Consider the following 15,379-nt stretch of genomic DNA (forward strand, 5'->3'; position numbering starts at 1 on the left):
AGGACATACATTGCTGGGTAGATACCAGTGTTGTAGTTGTACTGGAGCAGCTTGGCCAGGGGCATGGCGAGTTCTGGAATGCAAGTGTTGAGTGCTATTGTCAGAATATTGTCAGGACCCGTAGCCTCTGCAGTATCCAATGCCTTCAGCTGTTTGTTGATATCATGTGGAGTGAATCATGTTGGCAGAAGACTGGCATCTCTGATGCACCTCCAGAGCAGATCAAGATGGATCATCCACTTGGCAGTTCTGGCTGAAGATTGTATCAAATGTTTGTTCTGGGCTCCCCCATCTTTGAGATTGGGGATATTTGTAGAGCCTCCTCCAGTGGCTTGTTTAATTGTCCACCACCATTCATTGCTGGATGTGGCAGGACTGCAGAGCTTAGTTCTGATCCTTTGGTTGTGGAATTCCCTAGCTCTTTCTATCAGTTACTACTTATGCTGTTTAGCACTCAAGTAGTCCTGCGTTGTAGCTTCGCCAGTTTGGCACCTCATTTTTAGGTACACCTTGTGCTGCGCCTGGCATCCCTCCTGCACTCTTCATTGAACCAGGATTGACCTCCTGGCTTGGCGGTAATAGTAGAGTGGAGGAAATGCTGGGTCATGAGGTTACAGATTGTGGTTGAGTGCAATTCTGCTGCTGCTGATGACCCACAGTGCCTCATGGTTGCCTAGTCTTGAGTTTCGAGATCTGCTTGAAATCTATCCCATTTAACATGGCGGTAGTGCCGCACAACATGATGGAGAGCATCTTCAATATGAAAAGAGACTTTAGTATAAGAGCGAATATTTGGACTGGACTGTAAAATCCTAAATGCATGATACCTCTTTTGTAATCATTTTGTGTGTGTATCTCTGTGCATGTGAGTGGGTGCTGTTGCAATTGAATGCAAATATCAAGTTATAAATATTCACATTTTCATTATGAGAAAGTGTTTATTTCTGTTCTTGAAAATCTACACTCAAGGGGTTAAAATGCTTTCTCTTCAGAACACCACTATGTGCAGTCAGTTGAGAGGTGGAACATGAAGGAATCGTCCTCTCTGCTGTCCATAACATCATCCTGACAATAAATACTCAATGTAATTTATCTTGCATTTAATTATTTTATTCCCCCTGTTGGGCTATGTCATAAACTCTTGTCTTACTCTGCAGGCATGCATTTATGACAGAGCTGGGCTGGGCTTCAGTAAGAGAATGTTCCAGAATGAAACAACTGAACTGAATAAATTATGGAGGGAGTCAACAACAGGAAGGTAATCAGTAGAATAATCTGTGGAATAAATAATAATCTGATATAGTTAAATTTAAATGAAGTAGAAATGGCACTACCATGGCAATTTTGTTTTACATAGTTGATATTTTATATTTTGAGACTATAGCCTGTCTTTAATTTACTTTATTTATTGGTAATATAGAATGCAAGTAAGTCCAGTATGATCATAGTTTATATTTGTTTCAGTTGGCCCATCCTGGTCTTCCTGTTTTAGTTACATTATAACAGGCATAAATAAATGATAAATTATTCTATATTAGGGATAAATTAAAAAGATCTGGTTGAATTGCATCCCAGGCTGCTGCTGGAGAAAAATTGAAGGAGAAAATCTGTCTCCACTTGGAGAAGCAAGGTTTTATAGTCAGCATAACTTTGTCAGAGGGAGGTCATGCCTAACAAATTTGATAGAATTTTTGAGGAACCAGGTGTGTAGATGAGAGTAGTGCAGTTATGTAGCCTTTGATGTACCCTTTGACTCCTCTGTCAATCAAGAATATATCTGTACAGCCTTAAAAGTATTCAGTGACTCTGCTGCTCTCTGGGTAGAGTTCTAAAGACTGGGGACCCTGAGGGGAAAAAACATTTCCTCATCTCCATCTTAAATGGGGGAGCCCTTATTGTTAAAATGCATCCACTAGTTCTGGTCTCTTCCTTTCCGCATCGACCCTTTCAAGTTCCCTCAGGATCTCATATGCTTCAATAAGATCGCCTGTCATTATTCTAAACTTCAGTGTGTACAGGTGCAAACAGTTCAACTTTTTCTCATTTGGATAAACCCCTCATTCCAGGAATCAATCAAGTGAACCTTCTCTGAAATGCTTCTAATGCAGTTATGTTTTTTTAAATAAGGAGACCAAAACTATACATAGTATTCTGGATGTGGTCTCACCATTATCTTTCCAGCTGTGGCAAAACATCCCTATTATCATATTTCCTTCCCCTTGTAATATTTGCCTTTCTAATCACTTGCTATACCTGCATAGTAACATTTTGTGTTAATATATCAGGACCCTCCGATTTCTCTCTAGAGTTCTGCAGTCTCTCCCCATTTAAATAACATTCTTCCTTAATTTTTTTTCTGCTGAAGTGGACAACTTCACATTTTCCTTCATTATACTACATTGCCAAATTTTTGCCCACTTGCTTAACCTATCTTTATCCCTTTGCAGACTCTTAATGCCCTCTTCGCAACTTACTCTCCTACTCACCTGTAGGAAGTGCACCCAATTCCAGCTCCTTGAAGACCGTGTTAGGGATCTGGAGCTGGAACTGGATGAACTCAGGATCATTTGGGAGGCAGAGACAGTTATAGATAAAAGCTACAGGGAGGTTCATATTCCTAGGAATGAGGATACTTGGGTGACTGTTAGAAGGGATAAGAAGCAGTCAGTGCAGCAATCCCCTGTGGCCGTTCCTCTGTATAACAAGTATACCGTTTTGGATACTGTTGGGGAGGACGACTTACCAGGGGTAAGCCATGGGGTACAGGTCTCTGGCACAGAGTCTGTCCCTGTTGCTCAGAAGGGAAAGGGGAGGAGTAGAGCATTAGTCATTGGGGACTCCATAGTTACGGGGACAGATAGGAGATTCTGTGGGAACGAGAGAGAGAGACTCGCGGCTGGTGTGTTGCCTCCCAGGTGCCAGAGTCTGTGATGTCTCGGATCGTGTTTTTGAGATCCTTAAAGGGGAAGGGGACCAGCCCCAAGTTGTGGTCCACATAGGCACCAATGACATAGGTAGGAAAAGAGATGGGGATGTAAGGCAGAAATTCAGGGAGTTAGGGTGGAAGCTTAGAGCTAGAACAAATAGAGTTGTTATCTCTGGTTTGTTACCCGTGCCACGTGCTAGCAAGGAGAGGAATAGGGAGAGAGAACAGTTGAACACGTGGCTACAGGAATGGTGCAGGAGGGAAGGATTCAGATACCTGGATAATTGGGGCTCATTCTGGGGTAGGTGGGACCTCTACAAACGGGATGGTCTTCACCTGGACCAGAGGGGTACCAATATTCTGGGGGGGGAAATTTGCGAATGCTCTTCGGGAGGGTTTAAACTAATTCGGCAGGGGAATGGGAACTTGAATTGTTGCTCCAGTGTGCAGGAGGATGTGAGTGGTGAGGTCATGAAGAAGGTTTCAAGGTCGCAGGAATGTACCGGCAGGCAGGAAGGTGGTTTGAAGTGTGTATACTTCAACGCCAGAAGCATCCGGAATAAGGTGGGTGAACTTGCAGCATGGGTTGGTACCTGGGACTTCGATGTTGCGGCCATTACGGAGACATGGATAGAGCAGGGACAGGAATGGTTGTTGCAGGTTCCGGGGTTTAGATGTTTCAGTAAAATCAGGGAAGGTGGTAAAAGAGGTGGAGGTGTGACATTGTTAGTCAAGGACAGTATTACGGTGGCAGAAAGGACGTTTGATGAGGACTCATCTACTGAGGTAGTATGGGCTGAGGTTAGAAACAGGAAAGGAGAGGTCACCTTGTTGGGAGTTTTCTATAGATCTCCGAAAAGTTCCAGAGATATAGAGGAAAGGATTGCAAAGATGATTCTGGATAGGAGCAAAAGTAACAAGGTAGTTGTTATGGGGGACTTTAACTTTACAAATATTGACTGGAAACGCTATAGTCCGAGTACTTTAGAGGGGTCAGTTTTTGTCCAATGTGTGCAGGAGGGTTTCCTGACACAGTATGTAGATAGGCCAACAAGAGGCGAGGCCACATTGGATTTGGTACTGGGTAATGAACCAGGGGGTAATGAACCAGGCCTGGTGTTAGATTTGGAGGTAGGTGAGCACTTTGGTGATGGTGACCACAATTCGGTTACGTTTACTTCAGCGATGGAAAGGGATAGGTATATACCGCAAGGCAAGTGTTATAGCTGGGGGAAAGGCAATTATGATGCGATTAGGCGAGATTTAGGATGCATAGGATGGGGAAGAAATCTTCAGGGGATGGGCACAATTGAAATGTGGAACTTGTTCAAGGAACAGCTACTGCGTGTACTTGATAAGCATGTACCTGTCAGGCAGGGAGGAAGTGGTCGTGCGAGGGAACCATGGTTTACTAAAGAAATTGAATCTCTTGTGAAGAGGAAGAAGGAGACTTGCGTAAAGTTGAGACATGAAGGCTCAGTTAGGTCGCTTGAGAGTTACAAGTTAGCCATGAAGGACCTGAAGAGAGAGCTAAGAAGAGCCAGGAGGGGACATGAGAAGTCTTTGGCAGGTAGGGTCAAGGAAAACCCTAAAGCTTTCTATAGGTATGTCAGGAATAAAAGAATGACTAGGGTAAGATTTGGGCCAGTCAAGGACAGTAGTGGGAAGTTGTGCATGGAGTCCGAAGAGATAGGAGAGGCGCTAAATGAATATTTTTCGTCATTATTCACACAGGAAAAAGACAATGTTGTCGAAGAGAATACTGAGATACAGGCTATAGGACTAGACGGGATTGAGGTTAATAAGAAGGAGGTGTTAGCAATTCTGGAAAGTGTGAAAATAGATAAGTCCCCTGGGCCGGATGGGATTTATCCTAGGATTCTCTGGGAAGCTAGGGAGGAGATTGCAGAGCCTTTGGCTTTGATCTTTGTCGTCATTGTCTACAGGAATAGTGCCAGAAGACTGGAGGATAGCAAATGTTGTCCCCTTATTCAAGAAGGGGAGTAGAGACAACCCTGGTAATTATAGACCAGTGAGCCTGCCTTCTGCTGTGGGCAAAGTTTTGGAAAGGATTATAAGAGATAGGATTTATAATCATCTAGAAAGGAATAATTTGATTAGGGATAGTCAACACGGTTTTGTGAAAGGTAGTTCGTGCCTCATAAATCTTATTGAATTCTTTGAGAAGGTGACCAAAGAGGTGGATGAGGGTAAAGCAGTTGATGTGGTGTATATGGATTTCAGTAAAGCGTTTGATAAGGTTCCCCACGGTAGGCTATTGCAGAAAATACAGAGGCATGGGATTGAGGGTGATTTTGCGGTTTGGATCTGCAATTGGCTAGCTGTAAGAAGGCAGAGGGTGGTGGTTGATGGGAAATGTTCTTCCTGGAGTTCAGTTACTAGTGGTGTACCGCAAGGATCTGTTTTGGGGCCAATGGTGTTTGTCATTTTTATAAATGACCTGGATGAGGGCGTAGAAGGCTGGGTTAGTAAGTTTGCGGATGACACTAAAGTCGGTGGAGTTGTGGACTGTGCGGAAGGATGTTGCAGGTTACAGAGGGACATAGATAAGCTGCAGAGCTGGGCTGAGAGGTGGCAAATGGAGTTTAATGCGGAAAAGTGTGAGGTGATTCATTTTGGAAGGAGTAACAAGAATGCAGAGTACTGGGCTAATGGTAAGATACTTGGTAGTGTGGATGAGCAGAGAGATCTCGGTGTCCATGTGCATAGATCCCTGAAAGTTGGCACCCAGGTTGATCGGGTTGTTAAGAAGTTACCAATAAAAGCTGACAGTGTGTTAACTTTTATTGGTAGAGGGATTGAGTTTTGGAGCCATGATGTCATGTTGCAGCTGTACAAAACTCTGGTGCGGCTGCACTTGGAGTATTGCGTACAGTTCTGGTCGCCGCATTATAGGAAGAATATGGAATCATTGGAAAGGGTGCAGAGGAGATTTACCAGGATGTTGCCTGGTATGATGGGAAGGTCTTATGAGGAAAGGCTGAGTGATTTGAGGCTGTTTTTGTTAGAGAGAAGAAGGTTAAGAGGTGACTTAATAGAGGCATACAAGATGATCAGAGGATTAGATAGGGTGGACAGTGAGAGCCTTTTTCCTCGGATGGTGATGGCTAGCACGAGGAGACATAGCTTTAAATTGAGGGGTGATAGATATAGGACAGATGTCAGAGGTAGGTTCTTCACTCAGAGAGTAGTAAGGGTGTGGAATGCCCTGCCTGCAACAGTAGTGGAGTCGTCAACATTAAGGGCATTTAAAGAGTCATTGGATAAACATATGGATGATATTGGAATAGTCTCGGTTAGATGGGCTTTAGATTGGTTTCACAGATCGGCGCAACATTGAGGGCCGAAGGGCCTGTACTGCGCGATAATGTTCTATGTTCTACCTATCTTTGAGTCATCAGCAAATTTAGCAACCATACATTAGATCCCATTATCCAAGTCATTCATAAAGATTGTAAACAATTGCGGCTTCAGCACTAACCCCTGTGGCACACCCCTGATCACATCTTGCCAACCTAAAAATGACCCATTTATCTCTGTGTTTCCTGTTAGCCATGCTCTGTACATACTAATATGTTGCCCCCTGCACCGTGAACTTTTATTTTGTGTCGTGACCTTTAATGTGTCTATCAATTGCCTTCTGAAAATCTAAGTACACCACATCCACAGCTCCACTTTATCTGAGATGAAGGCAAAATACTGCTGATGCTAGAATCTGAAGCAAAAGCAAAATATGTTGGAAAATCTCAGCAGGTCTGACAGCATCTGTGGAAAGAGAATCGAGCCAATGTTTCAAACGTTGGCTCCTTTCTCTCTCCACAAATGCTGTCAAGCCTGCTGAGATTTTCCAGCATTTTCTGTTTTCTGTCCCTTTTACTACATTACCCATTACTTCCTTAAAGAACTCCAATAAATTAGGCTGAAAGGTAGTTCAAATCTGGAACTGTTTCCCTTTGCTCTCATAGAATCTTTAGAGTGCAGAAGGAGGTCATTCGGTCCATCGAGCCTACACTGACCCCAATCCCACCCAGGCCCTATCCCTGTCATCCCATGTATTTAATTTGCCAATTCCCCTGACACGAAGGGTCAATTTAGCTGGCCAATCAACCAAATCCCAAACCACATTCTCCCCTTGCTGCGTCTCAGATGCACAATTTAAGACCACAACACAAAGACAATCTGCCCCACCTACTTCAAACAAGACACGACGAAAGAAAGGGAGCTGAGGGAAGAAAATAAATCCAATAGAAATTATGACAGTCACTAAATTGAAGGCAAGGCACCACAAAGGACAAAAGGAAATGGAGAAGGGCCAAAAAGAAAAGAGAGGGAGCAGAAGGAAAGCGGAACACAACCACCTATACTCGACACTAGATGGGGACAGACCTCATCTGCCCTTAATGATCCAAAGCCAAAAATAAAAGGATAAGGGATGAAGGGCAAGAATCCAAAGCATGGCAAAAAAGGAAATCCTGTTATTCATTAAAACAACTGGCTCCACACCTGGGGTGGGACTCTCCCAAAAAAGTTTGAAGTGTTAAATTCGTGTAAAAATTGGAGCAAATCCTGTTGGTTTTTTCAGCGGGATTTTCAAAATGAATCTCCCTCACTGTGCACTGCCCTAGCTTGAATCTTGTTAAAAATCAGTGAGCGGGGCCTATTCCTGCTGAAGAGGCTGGCAGCATACCACTGAGTGGGCCCCTGGGCATACTCCGATCTGTCAGCGCCAAGATCGGCGCATGTGAAGTGGCCTGCACTGCCAGCCTCCCGATTGCTGGCCAGCCCCGTGAATTCCCATCACTGCCCCCCGATACCCCCAAGCCCAATTGCTGGCCAGCCCTGATCGCTGCCGCCCCCCGCCCCATTCTGTCACTGCTGAGTGTGTGGCAGCGGGGCACTACCCGATGCCTGGGTGGGTGTGCCAAGGTGCCCCCTTGAACATTGCTACTTTGTCCTTTGGGCAGTTTCAGGGAGCCAGACTGGCACACCCAGGGGCCACCCCCACCACCCCCTCCCCCCGATTTCCTGGGAAGTCTTAATGGCCCCCCTTCACTCCAGCGGAGTCGCTCGCCAGCTCCCCTATTGTAAACCCCACTGGAGTGAAACACCAGTAACTCCTCAAACAACCCCTAAGAATACCAGACCCAAAACAACTCCCCAGACCCACAGGAAAGCCTCCCACCCTATAAAAAAGAAACCACCAATTACCACCCCTGTCGAGGAACCCCCAGATACTCTTTCATCCCCCCCCGCACCAAGCTTTTGCCCAGTTGAAGCCCCCTGATTCCAGAGACTTACTCAGCAACATGCACACACAACCTCCCCAGCTCAAAAAAACAAAAGAAAGAAAACCCTTATCCACAGAACCATTCTCCAGCACACACCACCTTGACATCCACCCCAACCCCCGAGAGCACAACAAAAGTCCCCAACCTAACGTTCCCCCTCCCCCTAACACACACCATCTCAACAAAGACCCCCCAACCCCTAAAACACTGCAGACTTCACGCACCCCTTTCCCCAGGGGCACCCACCAATATGCTTTGCCCCCTCTTCTCCTCCCCAGGCCACTATCTCTCCCACATGTACATCTCAACAACCCCCCCCCCCCCCCCCCCCTCCCAATGTAGCCTCCGTCCATCACCCTCTACCTCCACAACTAAACCAATTCAGAGTCCACCGGATCAAATGTCAGGACACTTCAGTAACATTCACCCCCTGAAGAAATCACAAAGAGAAGCAGGAACAGGAGCTGGGTGGAAACCCACAGGGCCAACCACACCACCCCATCTAACTACCTAGATTCATAGAACCATAGAGACATACATTGGAGGCAAGGCCATTTGGACACCGAATCTGCTACTCCAACAACAACTACCACTCAAGAAGTGTTCACTCCATTTTTCTACACAGGGAATATTGAGAGATCTCAAAGACCCACCCAAATATAACCTGAAAAGCAACTCCGACTTTAGGCTTCATTTACCTCCCCAAGCAGAGCATTCCAGATAGCTGCCATGCACCTTTGTCCACCACTCCGCACAAAAAAAGACTAACATGAATAAAAATGGAAAAGCTCCAGGGAACAAGAAGACAACAAGCCACAATATAAAGGCAAGGCATCACAAGGGGCAATAAGGGTTGGATGTGAGTCGAACGAAAAGTGGCAGAGCAAGAAGAAAAGGGGACTTGTCCTTTCTGTCTGACCCCAAAAACCAAACATCTTTGGAGTGAGGAAGGAAACCAGCGCACCCAGAGGAAACCCATACAGACATGGGGAGAATGTGCAAACACCACACACAAATTTTTCCTATCCCAAAGTCAGCAAATGTTAGCTTTGCTGCCAAGATCTACACAGATCTGGCATGTTACCTGAGACCTTATGTATAACTTTTCTCCAATGCCTCCACATCTTCTCAAAAGTATGGTGCCTAGAATTGGATGCAGTACTGCAGCTGAGGCTGAGCTAGTGACTTATACAAGTTCAACGTAAATTCTTTGCTCTTGTACTCTATGTCCATATCAATAAAACTCAGGATACTATATGGTTTTATTAACCACGCTGTCAACCACAACTTTTGTTTGATTGTAACTTTGCTCTGGTTGCATCTTCATAACTATATTTCCTGCATACATTGTTAGGGACCAGATCAGAAACTCCATGGTATGTTATGAAGTTAGCCGAGACTCCATCCTTTTTTTGATTTTGGCATTAGAGCAAGCATAAGAAGTTTGGCTCCAGGTATGATTCGATTGACCCACTGGGAAGCTTTTATTAAAACAAACTTTATTTAACAACACAGTTAAAATATAAGAAAAAAAAATTAGCATAACTTTTTTTATTCATTCCTGGGACATGGGTGCCACTTGCAGGCCAACGTTTATTGCCCATCCCTAGTTGCCCTTGTTCAGAGGACAGTTGAGAATCAACCAGGTTGGTGTGGCACCAGAGTCACATGTAGGCCAGACCAGATAAGGACGGCAGATTTCCTTCCCTAAAGGACGTGATGGGTTTTTCTGACAATCGATAATGGGTTCATGATCATCAATCGATTCTTAATTCCAGATTTTTTTTTATTGAATTCAAATTCCACCACCTGCCATGGCGGGATTCGAACCTGGGTTCTCAAAATATTAGCTGAGTTTCTGGATTAATAGTCTAGCGATAATACCACGATTCTTATTGCCTCCCCAATTGAAATACTTAATATCCCCACCGACGTGCACCCTTCTTCAGAATCAGTTGGCACAAAAAGTAGACATGCTCACGTGGGTGCTACGTTTCCAGCCTTTTAATCCTTCTGGACCGTTACAGATTCTGGCTCCCATACATCAGCCTCCTGTTCAGAAAAAAATTATTTCCTGGCAGATCACAGTCTCCAAATCAAGAGAGGAAAAGAGGCATTTCTGTCTAACAGGCTGCATTTGGAGTAGTGTGTACAATTTAGGTCACCCTATTATAGGAAAGACATTGATTAACTGGCAAGAGTGCAAAGCAGATTTACGAGGATGTTGCCAGGACTAGTGGGCCTGAGTTATAGGGAGAGGTTGGCCAGACTAGGACTTAATTCCTTGAAACACAGAAGAACGAGGGGTGATCTTATTGCGGTGTATAAAATCATGAGGGGCATTGATAGGGTGAACGCACAGTCATTTTTCCAGGGAAGGGAAATTGAAAACGAGAGGGCATAGGTTTAAGGTGAGAGGAGAAAGATTTGAAAGAGACCTGAGGAGCAGAATCTTCACACAAATTATGGTGTATATATGGAATGAGCTGCCAGAGAAAGTGGTTGAAGCAGGTACAATAGTAACATTTAAAAAGCACTTGGATAAGTAGATGGATAGGGAAAGGATTAGGGGGATATAAGCCAAATGTGGGCAATTGGGACTCGCTGGGAGGGCACCACGATCAGCATGGACCAGTTGGGCCAAAGGACCTGTTTCCATGCTGTATTGCTCTAAACAGCAACTGAGCTTATTTCTCTGTGTAAGCCTAGTCCTGCACAGTCTGATTTTTCCTGTCAATCAACCTGATCAAGCTCTACTCTGGAAAAACTCCAGGGGAAAATACTAAAATAAGAGAACTGCATTAATCCAGATTAAAACAAACATTTTAGCAATTATGATCAATTATGCTGCTGCAGTAACAGTAGGGCCTGCCGGTTACAGACAAAGTGGCACATGTTAATAGTGCTGTTAAATAGGACTGTTAAAACAAATCCTGCACAAGAAACATGACACAAATGCATTTCTGAAAGGCACCATATCGTCAGAACATGAGCCCCATTTCATTTCATTCGGCATAATTTACAAAGAGCTTGAGATACAGGGCAGCATTACGGTGGGTGCAGCAGATCAAACTTCCCACATGACTTGCTTGTTTCCTGCTTCCTGGTAACGTGCCAAAACAGATAGTTGCACCTAATTCTTGCAGGTTTTGTCCAGCTACAATGGTTTCATATTTTCTGCTATCTTTAAGCATTGTGTCAGTATTATGACCTTTATTTTCCTGCAGTTGATCCTTTTGGAAAGCTTCAATCGACATTGAAGTTATAACCAGCTCCATTATTTGTTTGGTCAGATCAACTTCAGAGAGATCACAGTCCTTGCTCTTATCACAGTACTTGCTAATGGTTGATTGATCCTTGTGCATGCTCCAGCATATGTCACAGTTTGGCAGGATCATTGCTGTTTATCCAGTTCTGTGATGGATAAATCTAAATAGCACAGCGCCATCCTCTGTTTAAAAATCCTAAATTTGGATAGGACATCTGTGGTCATCCAATTCACACTGGGAAACTTGGTAATCTTCCTCCTGTTTGCTGCTCTATCTGAATGCTATTGTTTAGGGAATTTATCTTTTCTCTACTCTGGGGAAATTCAGCAATTCAGCTTTTTTTTTAAAGTTTCACTCTCTTGTTTGGCTGGATTTTTTTTAAATGTTCATCCACTTTCTGTCTTCTGTGTGGGAATGCCACCAGAGGATGTCATGATGGCCCTGTAACTTGTACTGCTCAACTCACCACCGATCCAGCTACCCCACAAATCAGGTACTCACTGTAAAACATTTCTGTCAGGGGACTGTCTCTCCTGGGGTCTTTAGTCTAGATGCAGCCATTGTATAGCACAAAATCTTGTCATTTAATCTCAGTTCTGAAGAAGTCATATTGGACTTGAAACATTAACGTTGTTTCTTTTTCCACTGGTGCTACCAGACTGACTCAGTTTTTCCAGCACCTTGTATTTTCAAGCAAAATCTTGTCTGTGGCTTTTCCTGTGATCTTTGATTCTTCATTTTATTTAAGAGGAACCATTGCTGTTCACCATGTTGCATTTCCATTTTACGCAATACAAGCTTACCAATCTTGCACAGGACTGGTAAACAAAATGTAGGTTCAGTTTATTTGAAAATTTAGTACAGGATAGCTCAACAGACAGATTTACCATAAAGGTTCAACAGCTATTGTTAACAGGGAAGTACAACTGCAATCCTTCACACTGCATGCTGCTAGCTAAACTGAAAGTTGCTCAGAAAAATTGCAGGAATTTTCCAATCCTGCGGTGAAAATGACTTGTCATTGGTGGCTGGTGGGATCTTCTGGCAATTTGCACTGCTCATCCATCCTGTCATTGGGTAACCTGCAGCAGAGGATGACTTTGACAGGACTGGAACATTCCACTGGTGGGAAAGGCTGGAAAACCCTGCCCACTGTCTGCTGGTCACAGGATTTACATCCTGGCTATTTACTCATTTGCATATTCTCTCTTGAAGCAATATCAGGTGGGCAAAAGTAGCCGGGATGAGGAACTTATTGAATGTTTTCTGGACAGTTTCTTAGTTTCTTTGGTTCTGGAGCCAACCAGAGAACAGGTTATACTGGACCTGGTATTGTGCAACAAGATAGGATTAATTAATGACCTTGCAGTGAAGGCACTCTATTGTAATGTAATTGAATTTTGCATTCTGTTTAGAGAAAAGAAGAGTGGGCCAAGACTAGTATTTCAAGTGAGGTCCATTAGAAAATTAGTCTGATGAATTAATAATGGAAAATAAGGCAATGGCCAATGAATTAAAATGGTCTCATCTGTAGAGGATACAAGTAACATCCCAGAAATAGATGCAAATCAGGAATTATAAGGGAGGGAGAAGCATAGGAAAATTACAATCACCAGGAAAGTGGTACTGAGAAAATTGTTGGATCTTCAGGCTGACAAATCCCCAGGCCCCGATTGACTTCATTCTGGGTCTTTAAAGAAGTGGCTGATGAAAGAGTTGATGTATTGGTTTTAATTTTCCAAAATTATCTAGATTTGTGGAATCCATTAGATTGGAAAATTTGAAAGGAGTAATTTGACAAGGAACTACTCAATGAATGGCAGGACACGAAGTTCTGTGGAACAAAGGGACCTTGGCATATTTACCCACAGATCTCTGAAGGCAGAAGGGCATGTAAGTAGGATGGTGAAAAGGCATATGGGATACTTGCCTTTATCAGTTGAGGCATCTATTAAATAAGCAGGGAAGTCATGTTGGAGTTGTATGCAACTTTGGTGAGGCCACAGCTAGAATACTGCGTGCGGTACTGGTCGCCACATTATAGGAAGGGTATGATTGCACAGGAGGGGATGCAAAGGGGATTCACCGGGATGCAAAGGGGATTCACCAGGATGCTGCCTGGGATGGAACATTTTAGTTTTGAAGTGAGGTTGGATAGGCTTGGGTTGTTTTCGTTGGAGCAGAGAAAACTGAGGGGGCTACCTGATCGAGGTGTACAAGATTATGGGAGACGTGGATAAGGAGCAGCTGTTCCCCTTAATTGAAGAGTCAGTCACCAAGGGGATATAGGTTCAAGGTGAGGGGCAGGAGATTTATTGGGGATGTGAGGGTAAACCTTTTTACCCAGAGGGTGGTGACGATCTGGAATGCACTGCCTAAGAGGGTGGGAGAGGTGAGTTGCCTCACATCATGGATGAGCACTTGGCACATCATAACATTCAAGGCCAAGTGCTGGTAAATGGGATTAGGTGGGAGTTCAGGTGTTCCTTGTGTATTGGCGCAGACTCGCTGGGCCAAAGGGCCCCTTCTGCATTCTGAGAAAATGTGTACGTGAATGTAACTTCTTTGTTTCAACAAAGGTATTGAGGCAGAAAACAGTAAACTGCAGGCCAATTAGTTTGACTTCTGTCACAGGGAAAACTTTAGAAGCTGTTATAAAAGATGCTGTAGCAGGACACTTTAAAAATTCAGGCTGATCAGGCAGAGTCGAGGCAAGGCATTTAATAAAGTTGTGAAAATAACAGTTTGTGATTTGGAGAGGAACATTTTGGCATGGATACAAGATTGACTGGCTAACAGGAAACAGAGGGTAGGCATAAATGGGTCCTTTTCTGGTTGGCAAAATGTAATGAGTAGTGTGCCACAGGAATCAGTGCTGGGATCTCAACTTTGAAGGGGCCGAAGGTGTGGTTGTTAAATTTGCGGATGATATAAAGATAGCTAGGATAGTATGAGGTGATAATGGTAGGATGGTAATTGAGGCAAGCTATTAGAAAGTTATCATTTATTGTGAAGGGAATTGAATACAAAAGTAGGGAGGTTTTGCTTCATTTATACAGGGCATTGGTGAGACCACATGTGGAGTATTGCATACAGTATTGATCTCCTTTAAGAAAGGATGTAAATGTGTGAGAAGCAGTTCCGAGAAGGCTTACTAGACTAATAACTGGTTTGGGTGGGTTGCAATATGAGGAAAGGTTACATAGAACATAGAACAGTACAGCACAGAACAGGCCCTTCGGCCCACGATGTTGTGCCGAGCTTTATCTGAAACCAAGATCAAGCTATCCCACTCCCTATCATCCTGGTATGCTCCATGTGCCTATGCAATAACCGCTTAAATGTTCCTAAAGTGCCTGACTCCACTATCACTGCAGGCAGTCCATTCCACACCCCAACCACTCTCTGCATAAAGAACCTACCTCTGATATCCTTCCTATATCTCCCACCACGAATCCTATAGTTATGCCCCCTTGTAATAGCTCCATCCACCCGAGGAAATAGTCTTTGAACGTCCACTCTATCTATCCCCTTCATCATTTTATAAACTTTTATTAAGTCTCCCCTCAGCCTCCTCCACTCCAGAGAGAACAGCCCTAGCTCCCTCAACCTTTCCTCATAAGGCCTACCCTCCAAATCAGGCAGCATCCTGGTAAATCTCCTCTGCACTCTTTCCAGCGCTTGTGGAAGCGCTGGAAAGAGATGTGGATCCTTCTTATAGTGAGGTGACCAGAACTGCACACAATATTCCAAATGTGGCCTCGCCAAGGTCCTGTACAGTTGCAGCATAATCCCACGGCTCTTAAACTCCAACCCCCTGTTAATAAAAGCTAACACACTATAGGCCTTCTTCACGGCTCTATCCACTTGAGTGG

General features: G+C 44.1%; 1 protein-coding gene across 1 annotated transcript in view; it reads left to right on the plus strand.

The window, feature by feature from the left end:
* Positions 1–15,379, plus strand: part of LOC144495895 (uncharacterized) — a 207,533-nt gene that overhangs the window by 37,244 nt on the left and 154,910 nt on the right. The window contains exon 5 of the mRNA XM_078216663.1: positions 1,158–1,258. Coding sequence (XP_078072789.1) covers positions 1,158–1,258 — 101 coding nt within the window. The remainder of the gene's footprint in view (positions 1–1,157; positions 1,259–15,379) is intronic.

Source organism: Mustelus asterias, chromosome 7 (genome assembly GCF_964213995.1).
Source record: "Mustelus asterias chromosome 7, sMusAst1.hap1.1, whole genome shotgun sequence".
In the NCBI taxonomy this organism is placed as follows: domain Eukaryota; kingdom Metazoa; phylum Chordata; class Chondrichthyes; order Carcharhiniformes; family Triakidae; genus Mustelus; species Mustelus asterias.